This window comes from Elephas maximus, chromosome 13, assembly GCF_024166365.1.
Source record: "Elephas maximus indicus isolate mEleMax1 chromosome 13, mEleMax1 primary haplotype, whole genome shotgun sequence".
Lineage (NCBI taxonomy): Eukaryota > Metazoa > Chordata > Mammalia > Proboscidea > Elephantidae > Elephas > Elephas maximus.
In genome coordinates, this window is record NC_064831.1 from 25,813,062 (window position 1) to 25,836,103 (window position 23,042).

The 23,042-nt window shown below is 42.7% G+C and overlaps 1 protein-coding gene across 15 annotated transcripts in view; it reads right to left on the reverse strand.

Annotated features, from left to right (window-relative positions):
* Positions 1-2,134: 2,134 nt before the first annotated feature.
* The window catches only part of LOC126057241 (zinc finger protein 699-like), a 44,892-nt gene continuing 23,984 nt past the window's right edge, over positions 2,135-23,042 (reverse strand). For 12 of the 15 annotated variants that reach the window (XM_049852717.1, XM_049852714.1, XM_049852708.1 and 9 more), the window contains 4 exons: positions 15,022-15,271; positions 6,134-6,260; positions 4,581-4,728; positions 2,135-3,659 (listed from right to left, as the gene is read on the reverse strand). In XM_049852717.1, coding sequence (XP_049708674.1) covers positions 2,513-3,659; positions 4,581-4,728; positions 6,134-6,260; positions 15,022-15,024 — 1,425 coding nt within the window. In that variant the 5' untranslated portion in view covers positions 15,025-15,271 and the 3' untranslated portion in view covers positions 2,135-2,512. The remainder of the gene's footprint in view (positions 3,660-4,580; positions 4,729-6,133; positions 6,261-15,021; positions 15,272-23,042) is intronic. The other 3 variants (XM_049852720.1, XM_049852722.1, XM_049852721.1) reach the window with 3 other exon arrangements.

A 23,042-nucleotide genomic window follows, 5' to 3' on the forward strand; every position in this document is an offset into this window, starting at 1 on the left:
CAAGTCATGGCGACCCTGTATATAACAGAATGAAAAGTTGTCCGGTCCCATGCCACCTTCACAATCCTTGGCATTTTTGATTCTGGTCGGACGATATTATTTTCTGATCCAGAGGGTTTTTATTGGCTAATTTTCAGAAGCAGATTACCAGGCCTTTCCTCCTAGTCTATCTTAGTCTGGAGGCTCCACTGAAACCTCCACTGGGTGACCCTGTGGGTACTTGAAATACTGGTGGCTTACCTTTCAGCATCATAGCAACATGCAGACCACTAAAGTACAAAAAAGTGATAAACAGGTGGTTACTCACAGAGACAAACCAAAAAGCCAAACCCGCTGAAATCAAGTCAATTCAGACTCAAAGCGACCCTATAAGACAGGGTAGAACTTCCCCACAAAGTTTCCAAGGCTGTAAATCTTTATGAAAGCAGACAGCTACATCTTTCTCCCACTTAGCAGGCTGGTGGGTTCCAATCGCCGACCTTCCATTTAACAGCCAAGCACTTTACCACTGCACCACCAGGGCTCCCCTCACAGAGACTAGGCTCCATGAAATACCTGTCCATAAATAAATGCACCTTCAAGTGCTAGGGACTGTATCCCTGATAATGAAATTAAACACTAGAGCCATATGTTTAAAACCTAAACTTCTTAATCTACCTGCAAAAAGAAAAAACATAGATTTTAAGAGATTTGGTTTATCACAACATGATAAGCAGAACCTAAAAAGGTACCTACTGGATATGTTATTAGGAAGGACCAGCCCCTGGCGAAGGACATCATACTTGGTAAAGTGGAGGGTGAATGAAAAAAAGAACATTGATGAGATGGATTGACAACGATGGGCTCAAATATAGCAATGATAGTGAGGATGGCACCGTGTTTCATTCTGTTGTACACAGGGTTGCTATGAGTTGGAACAGACTCAACAGCACCTAACAACAAGAAGGTACTATTAGGTGAAGTGTCAGGAGATTTACACATGATGGTTGGCCAAAGACTCATGACATTTTGAGGCAGAAGTAAAATGCCCACCAGCTCTCCTAAGCGCCAGTGCACACATGCACATCCATTCCCCAAACTCTGCTTTGGCCTCCTCTGTTCATACACATGCTAGCACCACAGAGCCTCCTGTTTCCAGAGGAAGTGATGAGACTGCACACACATGGATGCAGAGGGAAAGCTGCTTGCTCACTGGAGCAGAACATACAGAAGAGTGTTCACTGATGAAATGGTTCTCATTATTTAATTTTGGGGGGTTGGGGGCATGGGCGGGCAGTACATCCAGAGGGTTAGAGTCAAAGGGCCCAGAAATTCAGAAATGGAATGCCTCTTCTCTTCCCCACAACCTGCTCTGTTCCTGGCTGGTGACAATTAACCCTGGTGACGTAGTGGTTAAATGCTATGGCTGCTGACCAAGAGGTCGGCAGTTCGAATCCACCAGGTGTTCCTTGGAAACTCTAGGGGTCAGTTCTACTCTGTCCTATAGGGTCGCTGTGAGTCAGAATTGACTCGATGGCAGTGGGTTTGGTTTTTTTGGGGGGCCCTACCTCAAGGCTCTACGCCTCACAGGGCACCAAGGGCTGCTCCTACACCGCACGGATGCACACATATTTGGGTTGCAACAATTTTACTTTTATGAGGCTGATTCCAGGGCTGATGCAGAAGTCCAAGATAAACCTGGGACACTGCCAAAAAATAATTCAAAAAAAAAGAAAAAGTACAGGAACCTGCTTAAGGCAGCTTCTAATAAACAAATCTGTGACAATTTGAGCAAGAAACTAAAAAAATACTAATATCCATTAGCCTATTTTTTTTTATGCTGATAGAAACAATTTAGTAAGTAAATACAGTAGGGAGAAAGGAAAGCTATTCCAACGAATATAAAATGAATGCTAGGAACAGAAAATCGCCATTTGGTAAACACCACAGTAATAATAGTTGCAAGTAATAATTATCAAAGGATCTAAAATTCATAGACAAAAAGTAAGACAAAAACAGAATATTTGTACAGTCTCAAAGCATCTCGCTATGCAAAACTTATTAATTACAAATAGTAAAATACTTAACTTTACACTGTGGATGATTGGAAGAAAACATCTTATACACGAAAACAAAACAAAACAAAAACCCTTAATCCAAACACAAGATCAGTACACTTTATTGCATGCCAATTATATCAATAAAAACGTTAAAAAACATGAAACCACATATCCTCAAGGGTATGCACTGAAGCCTTATTTGTAATACCAAAAGATTCTAAGAAGGTAAAATTTAGTGTGGACTGAGAAAGTAAACATCCGATCAGCTGTTCATGTAACTGGAGAAATGATAATAAAGACAGCTGAACAGTTACCATGAAACTGTTCTTTCTTCCAGAGGCACAAAGTAACTTTAATGACCCTTTGAGTTTCTGTTGCTTTCTCAGTCACTGAGAACCTTTGTTCTCTAATCAGAGGCTTTTTTAGAAACTGGCTGTTTGAAATTACAGCACTACGAATGAAATAATTCTTGCTTAAGGCCTCTCTCCACTGTGAATTATCATATGTTTAGTCAGGTATGAGGACCGATGAAAGGCTTTTCCACATGCCTTACATTCATAAGGCCTCTCTCCACTGTGAATTCTCACATGTTTAGTGAGGTGTGAGGAACGACGAAAGGCTTTCCCACATTCCTTACATTTATAAGGTCTTTCTCCACTGTGAATTCTCATATGTTTAGTGAGGTCTGAGGAATGATAAAAGGCTTTGCCACATTCTATACATTCATAAGACCTCTCTCCACTGTGAATTTTCATATGTTTAGTGAGGTATGAGGAACGATGAAAGGTTTTGCCACATTGCTTACATTCATAAGGCCTCTCTCCACTGTGAGTTCTTATATGTGCGGTGAGGTTTGATGGACAACTAAAGGCTTTGCCACATGTCTTACATTCATAAGGCCTCTCTCCACTGTGAGTTCTTACATGTGCTGTGAGGTGTGATGACCACCTAAAGGCTTTCCCACATTCCTTACATTCATAAGGCCTCTCTCCACTGTGAGTTCTTATATGTAGAGTGAGGTTTGATTGCCAACTAAATGCTTTGCCACATGTCTTACATTCGTAAGGCCTTTCTCCAGTGTGAATTCTTATATGTGCAGTGAGGTGTGATGGCCAACTAAAGGCTTTGCCACATTCCTTACATTTATAAGGTCTCTCTCCACTGTGAGTTCTCATATGTGTCTTGAGGGCTGAGAAGTGCCGAAAGGCTTTGCCACATTCCTTACATTCATAAGGCCTCTCTCCACTGTGATTCCTCATATGTGCCATGAGGACTGAGAAGTGACGAAAAGCTTTTCCATATTCCTTACATTCATAGGGTTTCTCTCCAGTAAGAATTCTCACAGGAGTGCTGAGGTGAGAGGGACAACTGCAGGCTTCTCCACATTCCTTATACTGAGAGGCATTGTATCCAGAGCGAGATGTGATAGGATGCTTAAACGATGCATGATCCATCAAGGATTGTCCACACTCAAGGAATTCAGAAGGATATGCTTCCATAGGAGTTCTTTTGAGCACAGAAAGATTTAGAATCCAGCTGAAGGTCTGTCCACACTGATTGTCTTCATTACTTTCACAGAGGTTTTCTACCATATGCCTTCTGTTAAAAATAGGCAGTACGCTGTTGGATATAAATTTGTTACCACTTTGCCATTACCAGACACAGTGAACATGTATGTTTTTGCCCTGAATTGCCTCATGTTTCACAGATTAAATCATCTGGTAGAGATGTTACCATTATTTTCATAATGTGTTTCTAAAATATGGGGATTTCTGATACTTGTACATAAGTGGAATATGTTTCAAATATCCAACATCTAACCCATATTTATGAAAATATTGTACAGTTAAAGTTCTGTGAATACATAATATTAGAGCTGGTTTTATATACATATATAAGATTCCTGGATGACACAAAAAGTCTGTGCTCGCCTAGAACCTAAAGGTTGGTGGTTCAAACCCACCCAGCTGCACTGCCATGAGTTGGAACAGACTTGATGGCAGGAGGGTTGAGACGTGTGTGTGTGTGTGTGTGTGTATTTATGAGTCATGGTGGTGCAGTGGTTAAGTGCTCAGCTGCTAACTGCAAGTTGGGTGGTTAAAACCCACCACGGGAGACAGATGTGACAGTCTGTTTCCATAAAGATTACAGCCTTGGAAACCCTATAGGGCAGTTCTACTCTGTCCTACAGGGTTGCTAGGAGTCAGAATCGACAGCAATTAGTACACACACACACACATATATATATATATATAGTTGTTAGGTGCTGTTGAGTCAATTCCTGCTCATAGTGACCCCCTGTGACAGAGGAGAACTGCCCCACAGGGTTCTCTTGGCTGTAACTATTATAGAAGCAGACTGCAGGTACTTCTCCCACAGAGCCACTGGGTAGGTTCGAACTGCCAATCTTTTGCTTAGCAGTCAAGTGCTAAATCATTTGTGCCACCTTGGCTCCTTATATATATAGTAAATATTTTAATACCATGATGCCTTAAGACTCTCTCCTGAAGCACTGCTGTCTCTCGAGTGAATGACACTCACCTTACATGTGTTTTCTGGTTATCTTGATCTTCAACACCATGCAGTTTGCAGATTTCTCCAACCACAGAGGACCAGGTGTCACTCTTCATGAACTGTACTATCATATTTTCACTGGATTGCTTTGCTCCATCATTTATGTTTTGAGAAACTGACCCAGCGATTTAAGTTGAGGTTCACAATATGAAACAAAAAGGAATGAAATTATTCAGAGGGAAAAGGTACCTGTGAGAAAAGAAAGACTTTGACACACTTTGCTGTTTCAGTACTTTGACAGCGTTTCAAAACCAATTTTTAGGAAATACTTCCATGGAGATGGAGAGTGACAGTGACGTAACTGCGGTGTAATTAGACGAGCAAAGTAAAGAGGCACTGGACATGCACATGGAACATAAGAAGAGGGAAACGGACAGTCTTTCTCCATGAACACAGGTGTGTTACGATTGAGGAAAGTCAGAAAAGGAAGCTCAGCTATATGTGAAGTACATACTCTTCAACCCCAAGGAGAGTTTTTCTAATTGATTTATTCAAATCTCATTCCCTCCACGCAGGCCAAGTCCTTCAAAGGATTCTTGCCTCCTGGTGCCCCGACACAGTGGCCCTGGATGAGTGCGCTCTCACTCTCCTCAGGTCTTCCTCTTGCTACTCTGGGAGAAACATGGGTGCAGCTACCATGGTGCTCATGGAAAAAGGCATATCATGAGGGATGACAGGGCAGAGCACATGGGTGCAGCTGACATGGTGTTCATGGAGAAAGGCATATTATAAGGAAAGATAGGGCAGAGCAATGAGCACTTAGGTCTTCCTCTAGCTTCTCTGAGAAGGCACATGGGTGCAGCTGACGTGGCACTTATGGAGAAAGGCATATCATGAGGGATGACAGGGAAGAGCAATGAACACTTAGGTCTTCCTCTAGCTACTCTGGGAGAACACATGGATGCAGCTGCCATGGTGCTCATGGAGAAGGGCATATCATGAGGGACGGCAGGGCAGAGCACATGGGTGCAGCTGCCATGGCGCTCATGGAGAAAGGCATATCATGTGGGAAGACGGGGAAGAGCAGATGGGTGCAGCTGACATGGTGCTCATGGAGAAAGGCATATCATGTGGGATGACAGGGCAGAGCAATCAACACTTCCCTGACACTGACCCAACACTTTGGTCTTCAGGATCTCTGGAGATGGGTGGGTATGAATTTACTTGTACCAAAATAATTATGCCAAATGTAATTAACACAGTAAGACTGTTTACAGGGTTCCAGGCCACAAATATTCTCTTCTGTGAACCAAAGAAACCCTGAAGTCAACATTCACACTTACGACATTTAAAGGGCTTTAAGACTTTCAACCAAAATTGAAATGAGAATTCAGTTTAATACACAGAGCTTTGTATTTGTGAGGAAGCCAGAATATGCATGCTCCACAGAGCAAATGATCATACTTGTCTTATTTAACATCATATTCCCATTCCTCAGCCCACATACTGGTGTAATATCAATGATATGACATATTTGGTCACTAAAGAATAAATTTAAAGGAAAATGAAGCCATCCATACCTACTGAGGACAGGTTTCTGAAGGTTTCCATCATCACATCTCTATAGAGTTTCCTCTGAGAAAGATCCAGCAATGCCCACTCTTCCTGGGTAAAGTCTACAGCCACATCCTCAACAGCCACTGAGTCCTAAAACATCCCATATATTCTGGTTCAGCAAGGTATCATGTACTACAAAGTGCATGAAACGAATGGTGAGGATGACAGTCCTGGGGAACTGAGATTTCATGGGGATTTGACACAAGGCTCTGTGTTCTACCAAGGCCTACTCTAAGGTTTAGCCATCAGCCGCATCCCTTCACTGTCCACATTCACTCACTTCCTCACTGACTGCATGCTGTCTCAGAGACTTAACAATACTTCCAACACAATAGACTTATCTCTCCAGTTTGACTGTGGCCAATTCCAGTCTCATTCCTCTCTCTCTTTGTGGGCTAGAACAGTCAGAACACATAGCATAAATTAGAGAAAAGCTCTACAATGAAGCCTTATTCCCACCTTCAGATCACCTCTTTCTTCTGGGGGAAAAAAATGTTCGCTTCTTTGCACAGGACCCACCAGAATATTTAACAACACATGAAGCACAGGGTGAAAGCAGGATGAGATATTAACAACTGGGAAACACTGCGGGACTGGCGGTTTTTCCTCTGGCCCCTCACTAGCCACAGGAGGCTCAGTGACCTGCACAAACTGGCAACCCATGTCCCTGAGTTTTTCTTAAAAAACTCCAAGTGAGTAAGAGCTGACAGAACCATCTGCTAAAAAGAGATTGTTTGGGGGAATTATGAATTTTTACATGTCTGTTCCCCCTTAGGCCTGTCAATTTGTCACACTGTTGGGGCTTGAGTGTTGCTGTGATACTGGAAGCTATGTCACTCGTACTTAAATACCAGCAGGGTCACCCATGGCAGATGGGTTTCAGTTGAGCTTCCAGACTAAGACAGACTAGGAAGAAAGATGTGGCATTAAAAAGACAGGAAAGAAAGAAAAGACCAAAATGGATGTCAGAAGAGACTTTGCAACTTGCTCTGGAATGTTGAGTAGCTAAAGCGAAAGGAAAAAATGATGAAGTAAAAGGGTTGAACAGAAGATTCCAAAGGCGGCTCAAGAAAACAAAGTAAAGTATTACAATGACATGTGTCAAGACCTGGAGATGGAAAACCAAAAGGGAAGAACACGCTCTGCATTTATCAAGCTGAAAGAACTGAAGAAAAAATTCAAGCCAATTCAAACAGAATCGGTCAACACTCAACCATTTTAGGAGGCACCATGTGAGGAGCAACCAATGATACTGAAGGAAGAGGTCCAAGCTATGCTGAAGGCATTGGCAAAAAGCAAGGCTCCAGGAATTGACGGAATACTAATTGAGATGTTTCAACAAACAGATGCAGCTCTGGACGTACTCACTCATCTCTGCCAAGAAATTTGGAAGACAGCTATCTGGCCAACTGACTGGAAGAGAACCATATTTATGCCTATTCCCAAGAAAAGTGATTCCACTGAATGTGGAAATTATTGAACAATATTATTAGTATCAAACAAAAGTAAAAGTTTGCTGTAGATCACTCAAAAGCAGCTGTAGCAGTATATCGACACAGAGCTGCCAGAAATTCAAACCAGATCTAGAAGAGGATGTGGAACCGGGGATATCATTGCTCATGTCAGATGGATCCTGGCTGAAAGCAGAGAATACCTGAAAGATGTTTACCTGTTTTATTGACTATACAAAGGCATTCGACTGAGGGGATCATAACAAATTATGGTTAACATTGCAAAGAATGTGAATTCCAGAACACTTAGTTGTGCTCATGAGGAACCTGTACATAGATCAAGAAGCAGCTGTTTGAACAGAACACGGGGATACTGTGTGGTTTAAAGTCAGGAAAAGTGTGTGTCAGGGTTGTATCCTTTCACAATACCTATTCAATCTGTATGCTGAGCAAATAATCTGAGAAGCTGGACTATATGAAGAGGAACAGGGTATCAGGATTGGAAGAAAACTCATTAACAACCTGTGTTATGCAGATGACACACGCTTGCTTGCTGAAAGTGAAGAGGACCTGAAGCACTTGCCGATGAAGATCAAAGACCACAGCCTTCAGTATGGATTACACTTCAACATAAGGAAAACAAAAATCCTCACAACTGGACCAACAAGCCACATCATGATAAATGGGGAAAAGACTGAGGTTGCAAAGGATTTCATTTTACTTGGATCCACAATCAATACCCATGGAAGCAGCAATCAAGAAATCAAAAGACATATTGCACTGGGCAAATCTGCTGCAAAAGACCTTTCTAAAGTGTTGAAAAGCAAAGATGTCACCTTGAGGACTAAGGTGGGCCTGACCCAAACGATGGTGTTTTCAATGGCCTCATATGCATGCGAAAGCTGGACAATGAATAAGGAAGACCGAAGAGGAATTGATGCCTTTGAATTGTGGTGTTGGCGAAGAATATTGAATATGCCATGAACTGCCAAAAGAACGTGCAAATCTGTCTTGGAAGAAGTACAACCAGAATGCTCCTTGGAAGCAAGGAAACTAAGGCTGCATCTCACATACTTTGGATGTGTTGCCAGGAGGGATCAGTCCCTGGAGAAGGACATCATGCTTAGTAAAGTACAGGGTCAGTGGAAAAGAGGAAGACCCTCCATGAGATGGACTGGCACAGTGGCTGCAACAATGGGCTCAAGCATAACAATGATTATGAGGATGGCATAGGACCAGATGGTGTTTTGTTCTGTTGTGTATAGGGCCGCTGTGAGTTGGAACCAACTCGGCTGCACCTAACGACAACAAGGTTTATTTTAAATATTTCATTTATATCCATTAGAACCAAGCAGTTAAGATATATTTTTTAAAAAGGTAACTTATTTTAGTAAGGATAAAAGGTACCAAAAAGGAGCATAATTAATAAGAGATATTAATGAGGAAATTATAAAACATTATTAAGTGACATCCAAATAGACTGACATAAATGAAAAGATAGTGCATGCTCTTAGACAACTGTTTTCCACAAATAGATCGTTATTCCACATGCACTTCCATAAAACTCCAGCCAATACTATTTTTCTGAACATCACAAAAAATTGTTCAAAATTGTGTATGTAATTGCAAATGTCCACCAATAGCCAAGATGTTCTAGGGAATAAGGCATGGGCTTGTCCAGACACATCATATATAAAATTGTATTCATACATATTTATTTTGTGGATGGAGCTGTAATATATTAGATGGCATAGTGTTATTAAAAAAGAAAACACATTGCTGTCAAGTTGATTTAGACTCATAGCAACTCCACATACAAGAGAAAGAAACACTGCCCGGTCCTGTGCCATCCTCATGAATACATAATTGATCAACAGAAAAAAATAATCAGCCCTAGAAAAGACCCACCAATATCTATGGAACATTGATTCATGACACAGCAAGCAATGCAGACAGTGACAGAAAGAATTCACATTTTAATATGTGGGGCAGAATCAACTAATTGGAGTCCCTGGGTTGCAGGAACAATTAAGTGCTCAGCTACTAAGTAAAAGGTTGGAGTCTGAAGGCAGGGTACAGATGCCTTGGAAGAAAGGTCTGGTGATCTACTTTCAAAAAATCAGCCACTGAAAATCCTATGGACTGCTGTTCTACTCTGAAACACATGGAATCAAGCAGAAAGCAAAAGGTTTTTTATCAGCTAATTATCTAACTGGAATAGTCTATTCCTATGTACGGAAACGCTGGTGGTGTAGCAGTTAAGAGCTATGGCTGCTAACAAAAAGGCCTGCAGTTTGAATCCACCAGGTGCTCCTTGGAAACTTTGTGGGTCAGTTCTACTCTGTCCTTTAGGATCACTATGAGTCGGAATCAACTCGATGGCAACACGTTTGGTGTTATTTTTTATTCCTGTGTACTCCATATGTAAATATCAATTCCAGATCAGCTTTAATTATGAGAATGTAAAATTATAATACTTTCAGAAGTTATAAACAAATGACCTTATGACATCTGAATAGAGGAAAAAAATCTTAAATAAGAAGATTAAGATATATGGGAAAAAACTGACAAATACAACCATATTAAACTTCACAACAATTTATCAAAAGGCATCAAAAATGAGTAAGAAGATAAGTTACATACTAGGGGAACAATTTCCAAAGTTTATAAAGAAGAGATATAAATTAACAATGGGAAAATATGCACACCCTTTCAGCAGTGGAGTAGAGTAAGGGACTTGAACAATAAAATCAAAGTAAGATATTGCTTAATACGCTGATTATAAGAGGAAAAATTACTTCATTAGATAAACAGATGGAACAAACAACATACATGCATATATCGTGGGAGGGAAAATTTATAAACTGCATTGGCTCTTGCAGTAAATTTGAACTTGACTATGATCTGGCAGGAAACCCTGGTGGCATAGTGGTTAAGTACTATGGCTGATAACCAAGAGGTAGGCAGTTCCTTGGAAACTCTATGGGGCAGTTCTATACCATCCTATAGGGTCGCTATGAGTCGAAGTCGACTCGACGGCAGTGGGTTTGGTTCTTTTTGTATGATCTGGCACTCAGCAACTTCCCCTCACTAGACAGTGATTGTGCAAGAGCACTTGGAGTTTGGAAAGTGAATGAAGAGAGTAAGAGGAGCAATGTTCACAAGAGCAAGAGTTACACTTGAACCACCTAAATCCTGTAAACTCTACAATGGATAGGTAAATTCTGGCCCAAGCATACAATGGTATCATGTATACATAGCAACATGGGTAGACTAGAGCTAGAGACACCAACATGGATGAAATTCAAAAGCATTCTGAGGAAAAGAAGTCACGGAAGAACTCAGACACAGTTATAATTACATTTACAGAAAGCTCAAAAGAGGCAAAACTAAACAATACAGAGATTATGGATTAAGATTTAGGTGAAGCATTTACGGATACTTTTTAGATGGAACCAAACACCCCATGAGATTGGTTTTCTGTGTTTGAAGAATTAGGACCAAAGTGTTTATGTAGAACATAAACTTTATGGTTCATAAAGTTTATGTTCTACATCCTAGTTTGGTGAGTAGTATTTGGGGTCTTAAAAGCTTGTGGGCAACCATCTAAGATACAACTATTGGTCTCTATTCTTTTGGAGGAAGAGAGAAATAAGGAAACCAAAGGCTCAAAGAAGAAACTAGTCTAAAGGACTAACAGTCTACATGAATCACGATCTCATCTACTCTAATTCCTGAAAACGAGATGAGATAGTGCCTGGCTACCACTACCGACAGTTCTGCTCAGGGCCATAATAGATGGACCCCGATAGAATGGAAGAAAAATGTGGAACAGAATCTCATATTCCTAAACAAAAAACCAACCTAACAAAAAAACAGTCTTACTGGACCAGTTGAGACTGGAGGACTCCCTGAAATTGTTGCCCTGAGACACTCTATAAACCTAGAACCGAATTAGCCCTTGAAGTAACCTTTTAGCTAAATAATGGACTGGCTCACAAAATAAAGAATATCACATGTGAGCACTGTGCTCCATTAAAAAATCATCTCTATGAGCCTAAACATTCAACAATTATTTTAAAATAAAGATAAGGATGTAAGGGGGAAGGGAAACTAGATTGATGGAAAGGGACCAACTGGAACAGGAATGTTGCGAATATTTATAATTGCGAGCAATGTGACTAATGTTACTGAACAATTTGCGTAGAAACTGTTGAATGGGAACCTAAACTGCTGTGTAAGCCTTCACTGAAAAAATAATTAAAAAAAAAAAGATTTGGGTGCCAAACCTATACTAACAGCAATAATAACTATAACTATAACGTTATTGTTAGGTGCCACTGAGTCTGTTCCAACTCATAGTGACCCTGTGTACAATGGAAGGGAACGATTGAGCAAACTGTTGCAGCCACTGTGTCAATCCATCTCATCGAGGGTCTTCCTCTTTTTCAATAACCTTCTACTTTGCCAAGCATGGAAAACCTGGTGGCGTAGTGGTTAAGTGCTACAGCTGCTAACCTAAAGGTTGGCAGTTCAAATCCGCCAGGTGCTCCTTGGAAACTCTATGGGGCAGTTCTACTCTGTCCTATAGGGTCGCTATGAGTCGGAATTGACTCGACGGCAAGGGTTTTTTTTTTTTTTTTTTCATTTTACCAAGCGTGATGTCCTTCTCCAGGGACAGGTCCTCCTGATAGTATGTCCAAAATATGTGAAATGAAGTCTCACCATCCTCACTTACAAGGAGCACTCTGACTGTACTTCTTCCAAGACAGACTTGTTCATTCTTCTGGTAGTCCATGTATATTCAATATTCTTTGCCAACACCGTAATTCAAAGACATCAATTCTTCTTCAGTCTTCCTTATTCATTGTCCAGCTTTCCCATGCATATGAGGTGATGGGAAACATGATTTGGGCCAGGCGCACCTTGGTCCTCAAAGAAACATCTTTGTTTTTAAACATTCTAAACAGGTCTTTTGCAGATTTGCCAACGCAATACATTGTTTGATTTCTTGACTGCTGCTTCCGTCTGATTGTGGACCCAAATAAAATGTAATCCTTGACAACGTCAATCTTTTCTCCATTTATCATAATGTTGCTTATAGGTTTGGTTATTAGGACTTTTGTTTTCTTTATATTGAGGTGTAATCCATACTGAGGACAGTAGTCTTTAAACTTCAACAGTCTTCTACACATTCGGCCAGCAAGGTTATGCCATCTGTATAACGCAGGCTGTTAATGAGCCTTCCACCAATCCTGATGCCCTGTTCTTCTTCATACAGTCCAGGTTCTCAGATTATTTGCTCAGCAAACAGACTGAATAAGTATGATGAAAGGATGCAACCCTGATGCATACCTTTCTTGATTTTAAACCATGCAGTATCCCCTTGCTCTGTTGGAACAACTGCCTCTTTGTCTATGTACAGGTTCCACATGAGCACAATTAAGTGTTCTGGAATTCCCATTCTTCGCAATGTTATCCAAAATTTGTTATGATCCACACAGTTGATTGTCTTTGCACAGTCACGAGAACACAGGAAAACATCTTTCTGGTATTCTCTGCTTTCATCCAAGATCCACGTGACATCAACAATCATATCCCTCATTTCACATCCTCTTCTGAATCCAGCCTGAATTTCTGGAAGTTCCCTGTCAATGTCCTGCTGCAACAGCTTTTGAATGAAAAGCCTTAATAATAATAAGCGTCTCAAATGCAGACAGCAATCATCTCCGTGCAGGAAGTAAGTGAGATCAGGGTGGGACACACTGAGACGTCATAAAAGCTGACAAGCTCTATTATCAGGGACTTAGATTCTTGTTATTTCAATTATACACAAACGGTTTATGCACTCTTTGTTTATGACATGTTCTTTTGTTGTTAGGTGCCCTAGAATCTGTTCTGACTCATAGCAACCCTGTGTACAACAGAACGAAACACTGCCATGTCCTGCGCCATCCTCACAATCGTTGTTATTCAAGGCCACAGGCTTTAGTATGGATTACGCCTCAACATAAAGAAAACAAAAATCCTCACAAAAGCACCAATAAGCAACGTCACAATAAATGGAGTAAAGACTGATGTTATCAAGGATTTCTTTTTTTTGGATCAACAATCAACGCCCATGGAAGCAGCAGTCAGGAAATCAAATAACGTTGCATTTGGCAAACTGCTGCAAAAGACCTCTTTAAAGTGCTAAAAAGCAAGGATGTCCCTTTGAGGACAAAGGTATGCCTGGCCCAAGCCATGATATTTTCATTCGCCTCATAGGCAACCAAAAGATGGAATGAATAAGGGAGACTGAAGAAGAGTTGATGCCTTTGAATTATGGGGCTAGCAAAGAAAACCGAATACACCACGGGCTGCCAAGTCTCTCTTAGAAGAAATACAGCCAGAGTGCTCCTTGGAAGCGAGGATGGCGAGACTTCATCTCACGTACTCTGGACATGGTATCAGGAGGTACCAGTCCCTGGAGAAGGACGTCATGCTTGGTAAGGTAGACGGTCAGCACAGAGGAAGACCCTCAACAAGGTGGATTGACACAGTGGCTGCAACAATGGGTTTAAGCCCATTGTTGTAAGAATGGTGCAGGACTGGGCAGTGTTTCATTCTGTTGCACACAGGGTTGCTGTGAGTCGGAACCGACTCAACAGCACCTAAGAACAACAATACCAGCTCTAGGCAGAGATGGGTGGGAGGACAAAGACAGGGTGGGGAAACATCCCTCTCACACATCTGAAAGTCCCAAGGAAAAACCATCTTTCCAGAAAGGATGGATTGGGAGACCCCACACGTGATCAGCTGGACTTACTATCCTCTGCCTCATTACACTGGCAAATTCATGAGAGAACCAAACCACATACAGGACCCCATAAATAGTTGAGGGCCTTTTGCTACTAACTCTCCTCCATTTTCTACCACATCACACAGTGTGATAGGTGGAGCTCTAGTTTTAGAACTGCACAGAAAAGGATCCAATGCCTGGTAGAAGCCAAGAAAACCGTGCAGGGATGGGACAAGGATGGCTCTGGAGGACCTGGAGCTTGGTCTCCTCAGCCAGAGCTGTTCCATCTTCAGACTCTGGTTAGGTGGTTCTGTCATTCAACACAGAGAACCAAGGCCCAGAACAGGGTTGTTAATACCCAATGATACCAGCCCTAAGAGTCAAATAAGGAAGGTGATGCCAGGCATCCAAGGCTTGAAAACCTACATATGCGTAGAGGAAGGGCCCAGCAGAGAGGAGCAGGGCCTCAGAATGCCTCTTAGGGCTCAGTCCCTTAGCCTCCTCTGCTACCTTTTTACCTCACTGAGGAACCTCAGCCCCGGAGCATATGGTCCCCCCCAAATTGACATCTAGCCTCACCCCTTATAGTAACAATATCCCAGTTCTCTCTAGTACTCACCATTTCCTGGCTCCAGCTTCTGAAAGTCTAAGTGAATGTGCTCTCTGAGCCCAAGAAGCCGCCTCAGGAAGAGGGATGGCAGTAGAAGCAGAGCCACTAGGCATCTGGAGGCAGATGAATGATATCTGGTCCACACAGCCAGTCAGAGCAGTTGAAATCTTTACTTGTGACTGCATAGATCTGAAAGATGGTCACCCTTGGTCCCCCGCTGCCTACACCGGACTATCTCTCCCTGAGGCACACCTGAGACCTGAAATGCAAGGAGACAGTGTTGAACAAGGAGTGACTGGTTCCTGGCCTTCAGCTCTTTTCTGGGCAGGGTTTCCACCAGGCTCAAGGCCATGCTCCATCTGCATTTAGGGCAGATCCTGCTCCAGCCTTCCAGAGCACACATATGCATTCTTCATGCAGCTCCACAGGCCACTTCCTCTGGCAACAAAGTCACAGAGGAAGGGACTTCCTCATTCCTAAGCATGAAAGGCATCCAGGCCTGCCCAGGCTGGAAAATGTGAATCTGGCTTCCTCAGGACGTCAGGGCTCCAAGGCTTAGGTTGAGGGTTCACCACTGTAGAACAACCCACACACTTTTATGTGGTATCAACAGGGGTGAATTCTCAAGGAGAATATATTTATCATATTTGAGTCAATGAACTAATCATGCATCCCTTATTTTTAATTATGCGCAGTTGAAACTCTTCTGTTGTGCTTTTTAAAAAACTTTAATTTCATTTATAGCATGGTAATAGGTGATCAAGGAGCCCTGGTGGTCCACTGGCTAAGCATTTAGCTGCTAACTGAAAGGTCCAGTTCAAACCCACCAGCTGCTCTGCGAGAGAAAGATGTGGCAGTCCGCTCCTGTAAAGATTAAAAAAAAAAAAATTTTTTTTTTTTTGGAAACCCCATTGGGCAGTTCTACTCTGTCCTATAGGGCCGCTATAAGTTGGAATCGACTGGATAGCTGTTCTTAAATATGTGAACAGTATTTTTCCTGCTGTTTTTCCAACAAACATTTCTTTCTTCCCCTTGAGTCTTTTAGGTTGTTTTTTTTTTTCCTTCATTCTCTGGCCATGACACCACCAGTCCCCAAGCTTCCCAGAAATCTGAGAGAATACCTGAACACATTCTCCTCCAACCTTAGGATAATCAATCAACCAATAAATCGGGAAATCATTAAGTTTTCTGTAAGGAGCCGTCTCCCACATCTGTTCCCGTTTCTTTCCTCCCCACTAAGACGGAACAGAGGGGCCCCCAAATCTGCAAACAAACAAGAAATGGGCCAGGGCACAGAAACAATGTCCTTCCCCAGAACAATGGGGCAGGGTATCTAAAAATAGCCCACAAGCTTCTTTAAAGTTACTTTTCAGAAGCAGCTGGAGAAAACCAGGCCCAGGGACATGCGCAGAACATCCACCTGTGACCGCTGTGTGACCCTCCACCGGGGGCAGTGAGTGGCTGCAGCAGCAACCAGGGAATCGAACCCAGGGAGCAAGAAACTGCGCAGGTGCAACACCCCGTAAGTCCTGCTACGAATCCCAGAGACCTCCAGGACAGGAGCCATGTTGGAAAGCTGCTGCTCAGGCACCTTAGTTAACATATCCCCTCCTGTGTCTATGAATAAACATGAATCTTTTCTGCCCAAGAACTTTTAAAAACTCAGGCCTATCTTTTATTCTCTGAGATGGGGATATGAGTTGCTTTAGGCCCTCCTCGTCTCCGCTTGCAAGCCTCTTCAATAAAGTTTTGCTCGTGTGGAAAACTCTATCTGCCTTACCTGCTCATTCTTGACCAGTGAGAGGCAAGAGCCTTATTCTGGTAACACCACCACCCCCCAGCGGACACCTACTTTTATTTCTTGGTGTCACTGTAAATGTTTTCTCTCTCTCTTCTCTCTCATCTGTATGCCAGGGGCTCTTCTTCAGGTACTGTCCTTCCTTTTATTAATTTCTCTAACGACATTCTCTAGTTTAATTCACATCCTATTTCTATAACAGTTATTTTCAGCATAAACTGGGAGCTCATGAGATAGAGGCTCTCAAGTCCCACCAAGATAAAAATCTGCATTTTCACCAGACCCTGGGGTATCCACATCCAAGCACTCGCTGCTGTAGAGCCTGTAACCGAGGGAAGAACATTCCATCACGTATACTCTGTCCCAGCCCACCACCAGCCCGTCCATACCCCCTACTCCTTGGCTGGCTTCAGTGGTCCAGCCAGGCCCTGTCCGCCTCACCAACCTCTGGCCTGTGCTGGGCTTGTCACCAAAAGCAGATGCCTCGCCAGTGCCCCTGCCCCGTGGCTAGAGCATGCTGGCTGGCGTGTGTGGAGAAAGGCCTTGGGGGAGGGTATGCGTGCACCCACAGCCGTGTCCAAAGTACAGTACAAGTTACCAGAGAAACTCATCACAGAGGTGGATGCCCAGACACCAGGAGACAGAGAGCGAGAATCCCTGGAGGGGCCTAGGCCAGGAGAGAGCCATCCCATGAGTGGCACACAGGCCCTGAGGACTGCCTCCTTCCTGCCCTTCTCGGCTTGGTAGTCTGAGGGTGTGTGCTGTCTCGGCCTTCCTGGGAAGACTGGGAGCTACCCCCCACAGCCCAGAGATGGCTGGGGCTAGGTGGAAAGGGGGTGTCAAAGGCCAAGGTGATGGCAGAGGCCGCGAGGTGCCTGAAGGGATCCAGGAAAGAGGGATTAGCCACTTCTCAACCTTGGCTGGAGCCTGGGATTGAAGCCTGCAAAGAGAGGCTGACAGGTGGCAGGTGGTACATGCTGGGAGAAGGGGGGGTGATTAACCTGGGCTCCAGAGTGCCCTTGTCGTGGCCTCCTAGCGGGAGGGGAAGAGACCAGCACCTAGCTCTCACACCCACACTGCAGACTGTGGATCATACCCCACCAGGAGCCTGAAGAAAGGGGGACAGACAAAAGGGATGTGGTGGGGGAAGGCTGTGCTGGAGGACAGGAGGGGGTCATCAGGCAGGAAGGGTGGGCTGGAGATCCTTGGTGCTGCCCTTTTCCCACCCTCAGGGAGCTGTTGAAGGCTGGGAGGCCTGAGGTGGCAATGACAGGATGGAGGGGCAGGTGGTGAGGGTCCATCGCAAACTAATCTGCAAAGGCCAGGCTACTAGAAAAGTGCACAATCTGTTTTAGACCCCTTCCCTCGCATCACCATCAGGCATGTTCACCTTGTGAAGCTCACCACTCCCCACCCCCAAGGCCAGGCTTCAGTCCCAGGGCCCCAAGGCAGGCAGGGTGCAGAGGGAGCTCTGCCTCCAGGCCCCACCTTGGCCAGCCCTCTTTGTCTGAAGCCTGGTTCATTTCTAACTCCTTCCAGAAAAGTGTTGTCTTAAGGAAAATTCCAGAGACACAAAAAGCTGGTGGTAGCTGTGGTAACCACCTCTCATTACCCAATACATGCACAAAAAAGCAAGTATGTCAATGGCATTTACAGAAATGATCCCCAGGCGTACCAAGTGGTGTGGAAAGCAGGCTCAGGGGACATGTTGGGACACGTATGAACAAGTGTAGAGAGCAGGCTCAAGAGATAAAAAGACCTTATAGACTGAACTGAAGAAGACAGTCATATCAGGACAACCAGACAGACTGACAGACACAGTGTGGCTTCTCCTTGACAAAGATGGACAGACCTTGTCAGGGAAAAACCACATAACATCATAGGACTTTATCAACATTAACCAGATGAGCTCAAAGAGCTCCAACGAGTATAAAAGAAGCAACAGAAGGAGACAACGGTGCTCGGAGCCTTCCCAGAGCCACTCGGTCACACGTTGAGAACTAGGAAGCAGCGGGCAGCGGCAGCTTGTCCCGGGCTTACTCATAGACCCTCCTATTACCAGGTTCATGAGCCCACAAGGAACTACGCATGATTCAGAGACCATCACGAATCATGGAGACTGAAGATCATCGTCAACCATCGAACTGTTGCCCTCGCTTGCTGTAAGCTTGTCCTGTCTCCTTAAATTCTCCCCCTTTGGTGATCTGAGATCTGTGTCATCCAGGAAAGCCAAGAATCTGCTAATGTGTGTTTGTGCTTAATGAATTCATGAAATTAATGTAAGACCTGAAAACAAACCATTTAATAAAGACATTGTGGAAAGACACAAATCGTATGGAGTCGTTTGTAAGGCTCTTCCTCATGACAAGTGGCAACCCCCTTAAGTGACATCTGATGGTACTTCAGCACAGCTTTTAAAGAGAAGGAACGACTTTCTGGTATTTGTAAACTTGGAAAAAACAAGATGACTTCAATAGCACCAAAGGATCCCAACTCCTCGTGAATTTCTACTGCTGTCTTGGAGGGGACGTGGAGGAAATTCTGCCAGGCCTGCTCAGCATCCCATGTGGTAGACCCTCTCCTAAGTTCACGCCCAAGTCTGAGGGCAGTGGCTCAGTGTGGGGGTAAGAGACCCTCTGCCTGGCAGGCAGACAGCAGACAGGGCAGGACTCTAGTCTGAGAGGGGGGCAGCCCTCCCATCTCCAAGACCCAGCCAGAGGGAGGGGGAGGTCAGGAGGTGGCTGGGTTCCAGGCCATTCAGGATGCAAAAAAACAAGGAATCAAAGTTAGACTCCACAGGTGACTTCCACCCAAACTATGTCGTTATTGTTGTTTGGTGCCCTTGAGCCCTTCAGAATCATAGCCACTTCATGGAAAACAGTACAGAACACTGCTCAGTCCTGACCAACCTCACAACTGTTGTTATGTTTGAGCCCATTGATGCAGCCACTGTGTCAATCCATCTCACTCAGGGTCTTGTTCTTTTCTGCTGACCCTCTACTTTACCAAGCATGATGCCCTTCTCCAGGGACTGGCCCCTCTTGATAACATGTCCAAAGCATGTAAGAAGTCTTGTCATCCTTACTTTTAAGGAGGACTCTGGCTATACTTCTTCCAAGACAGCTTTGTTTGGTTGTCTGTCACTCCATGGGATATTCTGTATTCTTCACCAACGAAGCCATCAACTCTTCTTCAGCCTTCCTTATTTGTTGTCCAGCTTCCACATGCATATGAGGCAAATGAAAACACCAAGGCTTGGGTCAGATGCACCCTAGTCCCCAAAGTGCTATCTTTGCCTTAAAGAGGTCTTTTGCATCACATATGCCTAATGCAAAGCGTCCTTTGATTTCTTGACTGCTGCTTCCAAGGCTGTTGATTGTGGATCCAAGTAAAATGAAATCCTCGACAACTTCAATCTTTTCTCTGTTTCACATGATGTTGCTTATTGGTCCAGTCTGAGGATTTTTATTTTCTTTACGTTGATGTATAATCCATACTGAAGGCTGTCGTCTTTGACCTTCATCAGTAAGTGCTTCAAGTCCTCTTCACTTTCAGCAAGCAAGGTTGTGTCATCTGCATAAGGCTGGTTGTTAATGAGTCTTCCTCCAATCCTGATGTCCCATTCTTCTTCATACACTCCAGCTTCTTGGATAATTAGCTCAGCATACAGACTGAATAAGTATGGTGAAAGGATATAACCCTGACACACACTTTCCTGAATTTAAGCCACATAGTATCCCTTGTTCTGTTGGAATGACTGCTTATTGGTCTATGTACAGGTTCCTCATGAGCGCAATTAAGTGTTCTAGAATTCCCATTGCACACAATGTTATCCATAATTTGTTAGGATACACAAAGTTAAATGCCTTTGCATACTCAATAAAACACACATAAACATCTTTCTGGTGTTCTCGTCTGGTCTTGGGTCATTAGTGCTCAATGCATCAAATTTATTCTTGAGATTGTCTCTAAATTCAAGTGGGATATATTCAAGTTTGTACTTTGGCTCTCGTGGACTTATTTTAATTTTCTTCAGCTTCAACTTGAACTTGCATATGAGCAACTGATGATCTGTTCTGCAATCGGCTCCTGGCCTTGTTCTGACTGATGATATTGAGCTTTTCCATCGTCTCTTTCCACATATGTAGTCAATTTGATTCCTGTGTATGCCATCTGGTGATGTCCACATGTACAGTCACCATTTATATCTTTGAAAAAAGGTATCTGCAATGAAGAAGTCTTGTAAAATTCTATCATGCCATCTCTGGCATCATTTCTATCACCAAGGCCATATTTTCAAACTACAGATCCTTCTTCTTTGTTTCCAGCTTTTGCATTCCAATCACCAGTAATTATCAATGCATCTTGATTGTATGTTTGATCAATTTCAGGCTGCAGAACTTGGTAAAAATCTTCAATTTCTTTATCTTTGGCCTTAGTGGTTGATTGGTAAAGTTTAATAATAGTGCATTAACTGGTGTTTCTGTAGTTTATCAATATCATCCCGTCACTGACAACGTTGTACTTCAGGAGAGATCTTGAAACGCTCTCTTGACAACGAGTGCGATGCCATTGATCCTCAACTGTCATTCCCGGCACAGTAAAGTGTATAACTGTCCAATTCAAAATAGCCAACACCAGTCCATTTCAGCTCAATAATTCCTAGGATATCGATGTTTATCTATTCCATTTCATTTTTGACATTTTCCAATTTTCCTAGACTCATACTTCGTCCATTCCAGGTTCCTAATATTAATTAGTGTTTGCAGCTGTTTCTTCCCATTTTGAAGACAAACTATAAGACTGACTAAAGCTGAAGATTCTTGCAGCTGGAGGCTGGAGAAATCAGGCAAGGAAATAACACTCTTTTATTGTTGTTGTTGTTTTAAGTTCAAGTCAATGGTCTCAAACATTGGAATGACAGTGAGGGAACACTTACTAACTCTTTGTATAAGGCCAGCAATATGCTAAGACCAAAGCCAGATAAAGACACCACAAGAAAAGAAGACTACAGATCAATATCCCTTATAAATCTAGATGCAAAAATCCTTAACAAACTACTAGTAAACGAGTCCAATGGTATATTAGCAGGATTGTACACCCTGAAGAATGGGATTTATCCCAGAAATGGTTCAATTAAGAAGATTAAACACTATAATACACCGCATTAATGAAACAAAGAAAAATAACCACATGATTATCTCAATCAACAAAGGCATTGGACAAAACCCAAGACCCTTCATGATGAAAACATTCAGTAAACTAGACATAGAAGGGTAATTCCTCAATATGCTAAAAGCCATTTTTTTAAAAAACCAACAGTTAACGTCATACTAAATGGACAAAGACTGAAATCATTCCCCCTAAGAACAGGACAGACGACTATATCCACCTTCACCACTGCTATTCAGTACTGTACTATAAGTTCTGGCCAGAGCAATAAGGTAAGAAAAAAAAATAAAAGGTATCCAAACAGGACAGGGAGAAGTAAAACTATCTCTATTCATAGATGATACAATCCTATATATACCCAAACCAAAACCCATATATAGAAGATACCAAAGAATCCGCTAGAGCTAATAAATGAATTTAGAAAAGCTGTAGGATACAGTTCAATATGCAAAAAATCAGTTGCAGTCCTATAAACCAGCAACGGACATCCTAAAAAGGAAATTAAGAAAACCCTTCCATTTATAATAACATCAAAAAGAAAACACCTAGGTACAAATTTAATCAAGGGGGGGTGAAATACTTGTACACAGAAACTTATGGAAAGAAATTAAAAAAGATCTAAATAAATGGAAGCCACCTCAGAAGAAAGGCCTGGAGATCTCCTTCCAAAAGGCCCAGCTACTGAAAGCCTATAGGGTGCATTTCTACTCTGAAACGCACAGGGGTCACCATGAATCAGAATCAATTCAAAGACAACCTTTTTTTTTTTTGGTTAAAATAAACAGGACAACATCTTGTGTTCATGGATTAGAAGACAATACTGTTAAGATGTCAATAACACCCAAAGTGATATGTCAAAATCCTAACAGCCAGTTTTAGAGAAATGGAAAAGCAAATTCTGAAATTCATATGGAATTGTAAGAGGACACAAATCAATCCAAATCAATGTTAAAAGGAGGAACAAAGCAGAACAATTCACATATCCCTATTAAAAAAATATACTGTAAAGCTACAAAGATCCAAACCATCTGGTTCTGGTACAAGGATAGACATACAGACT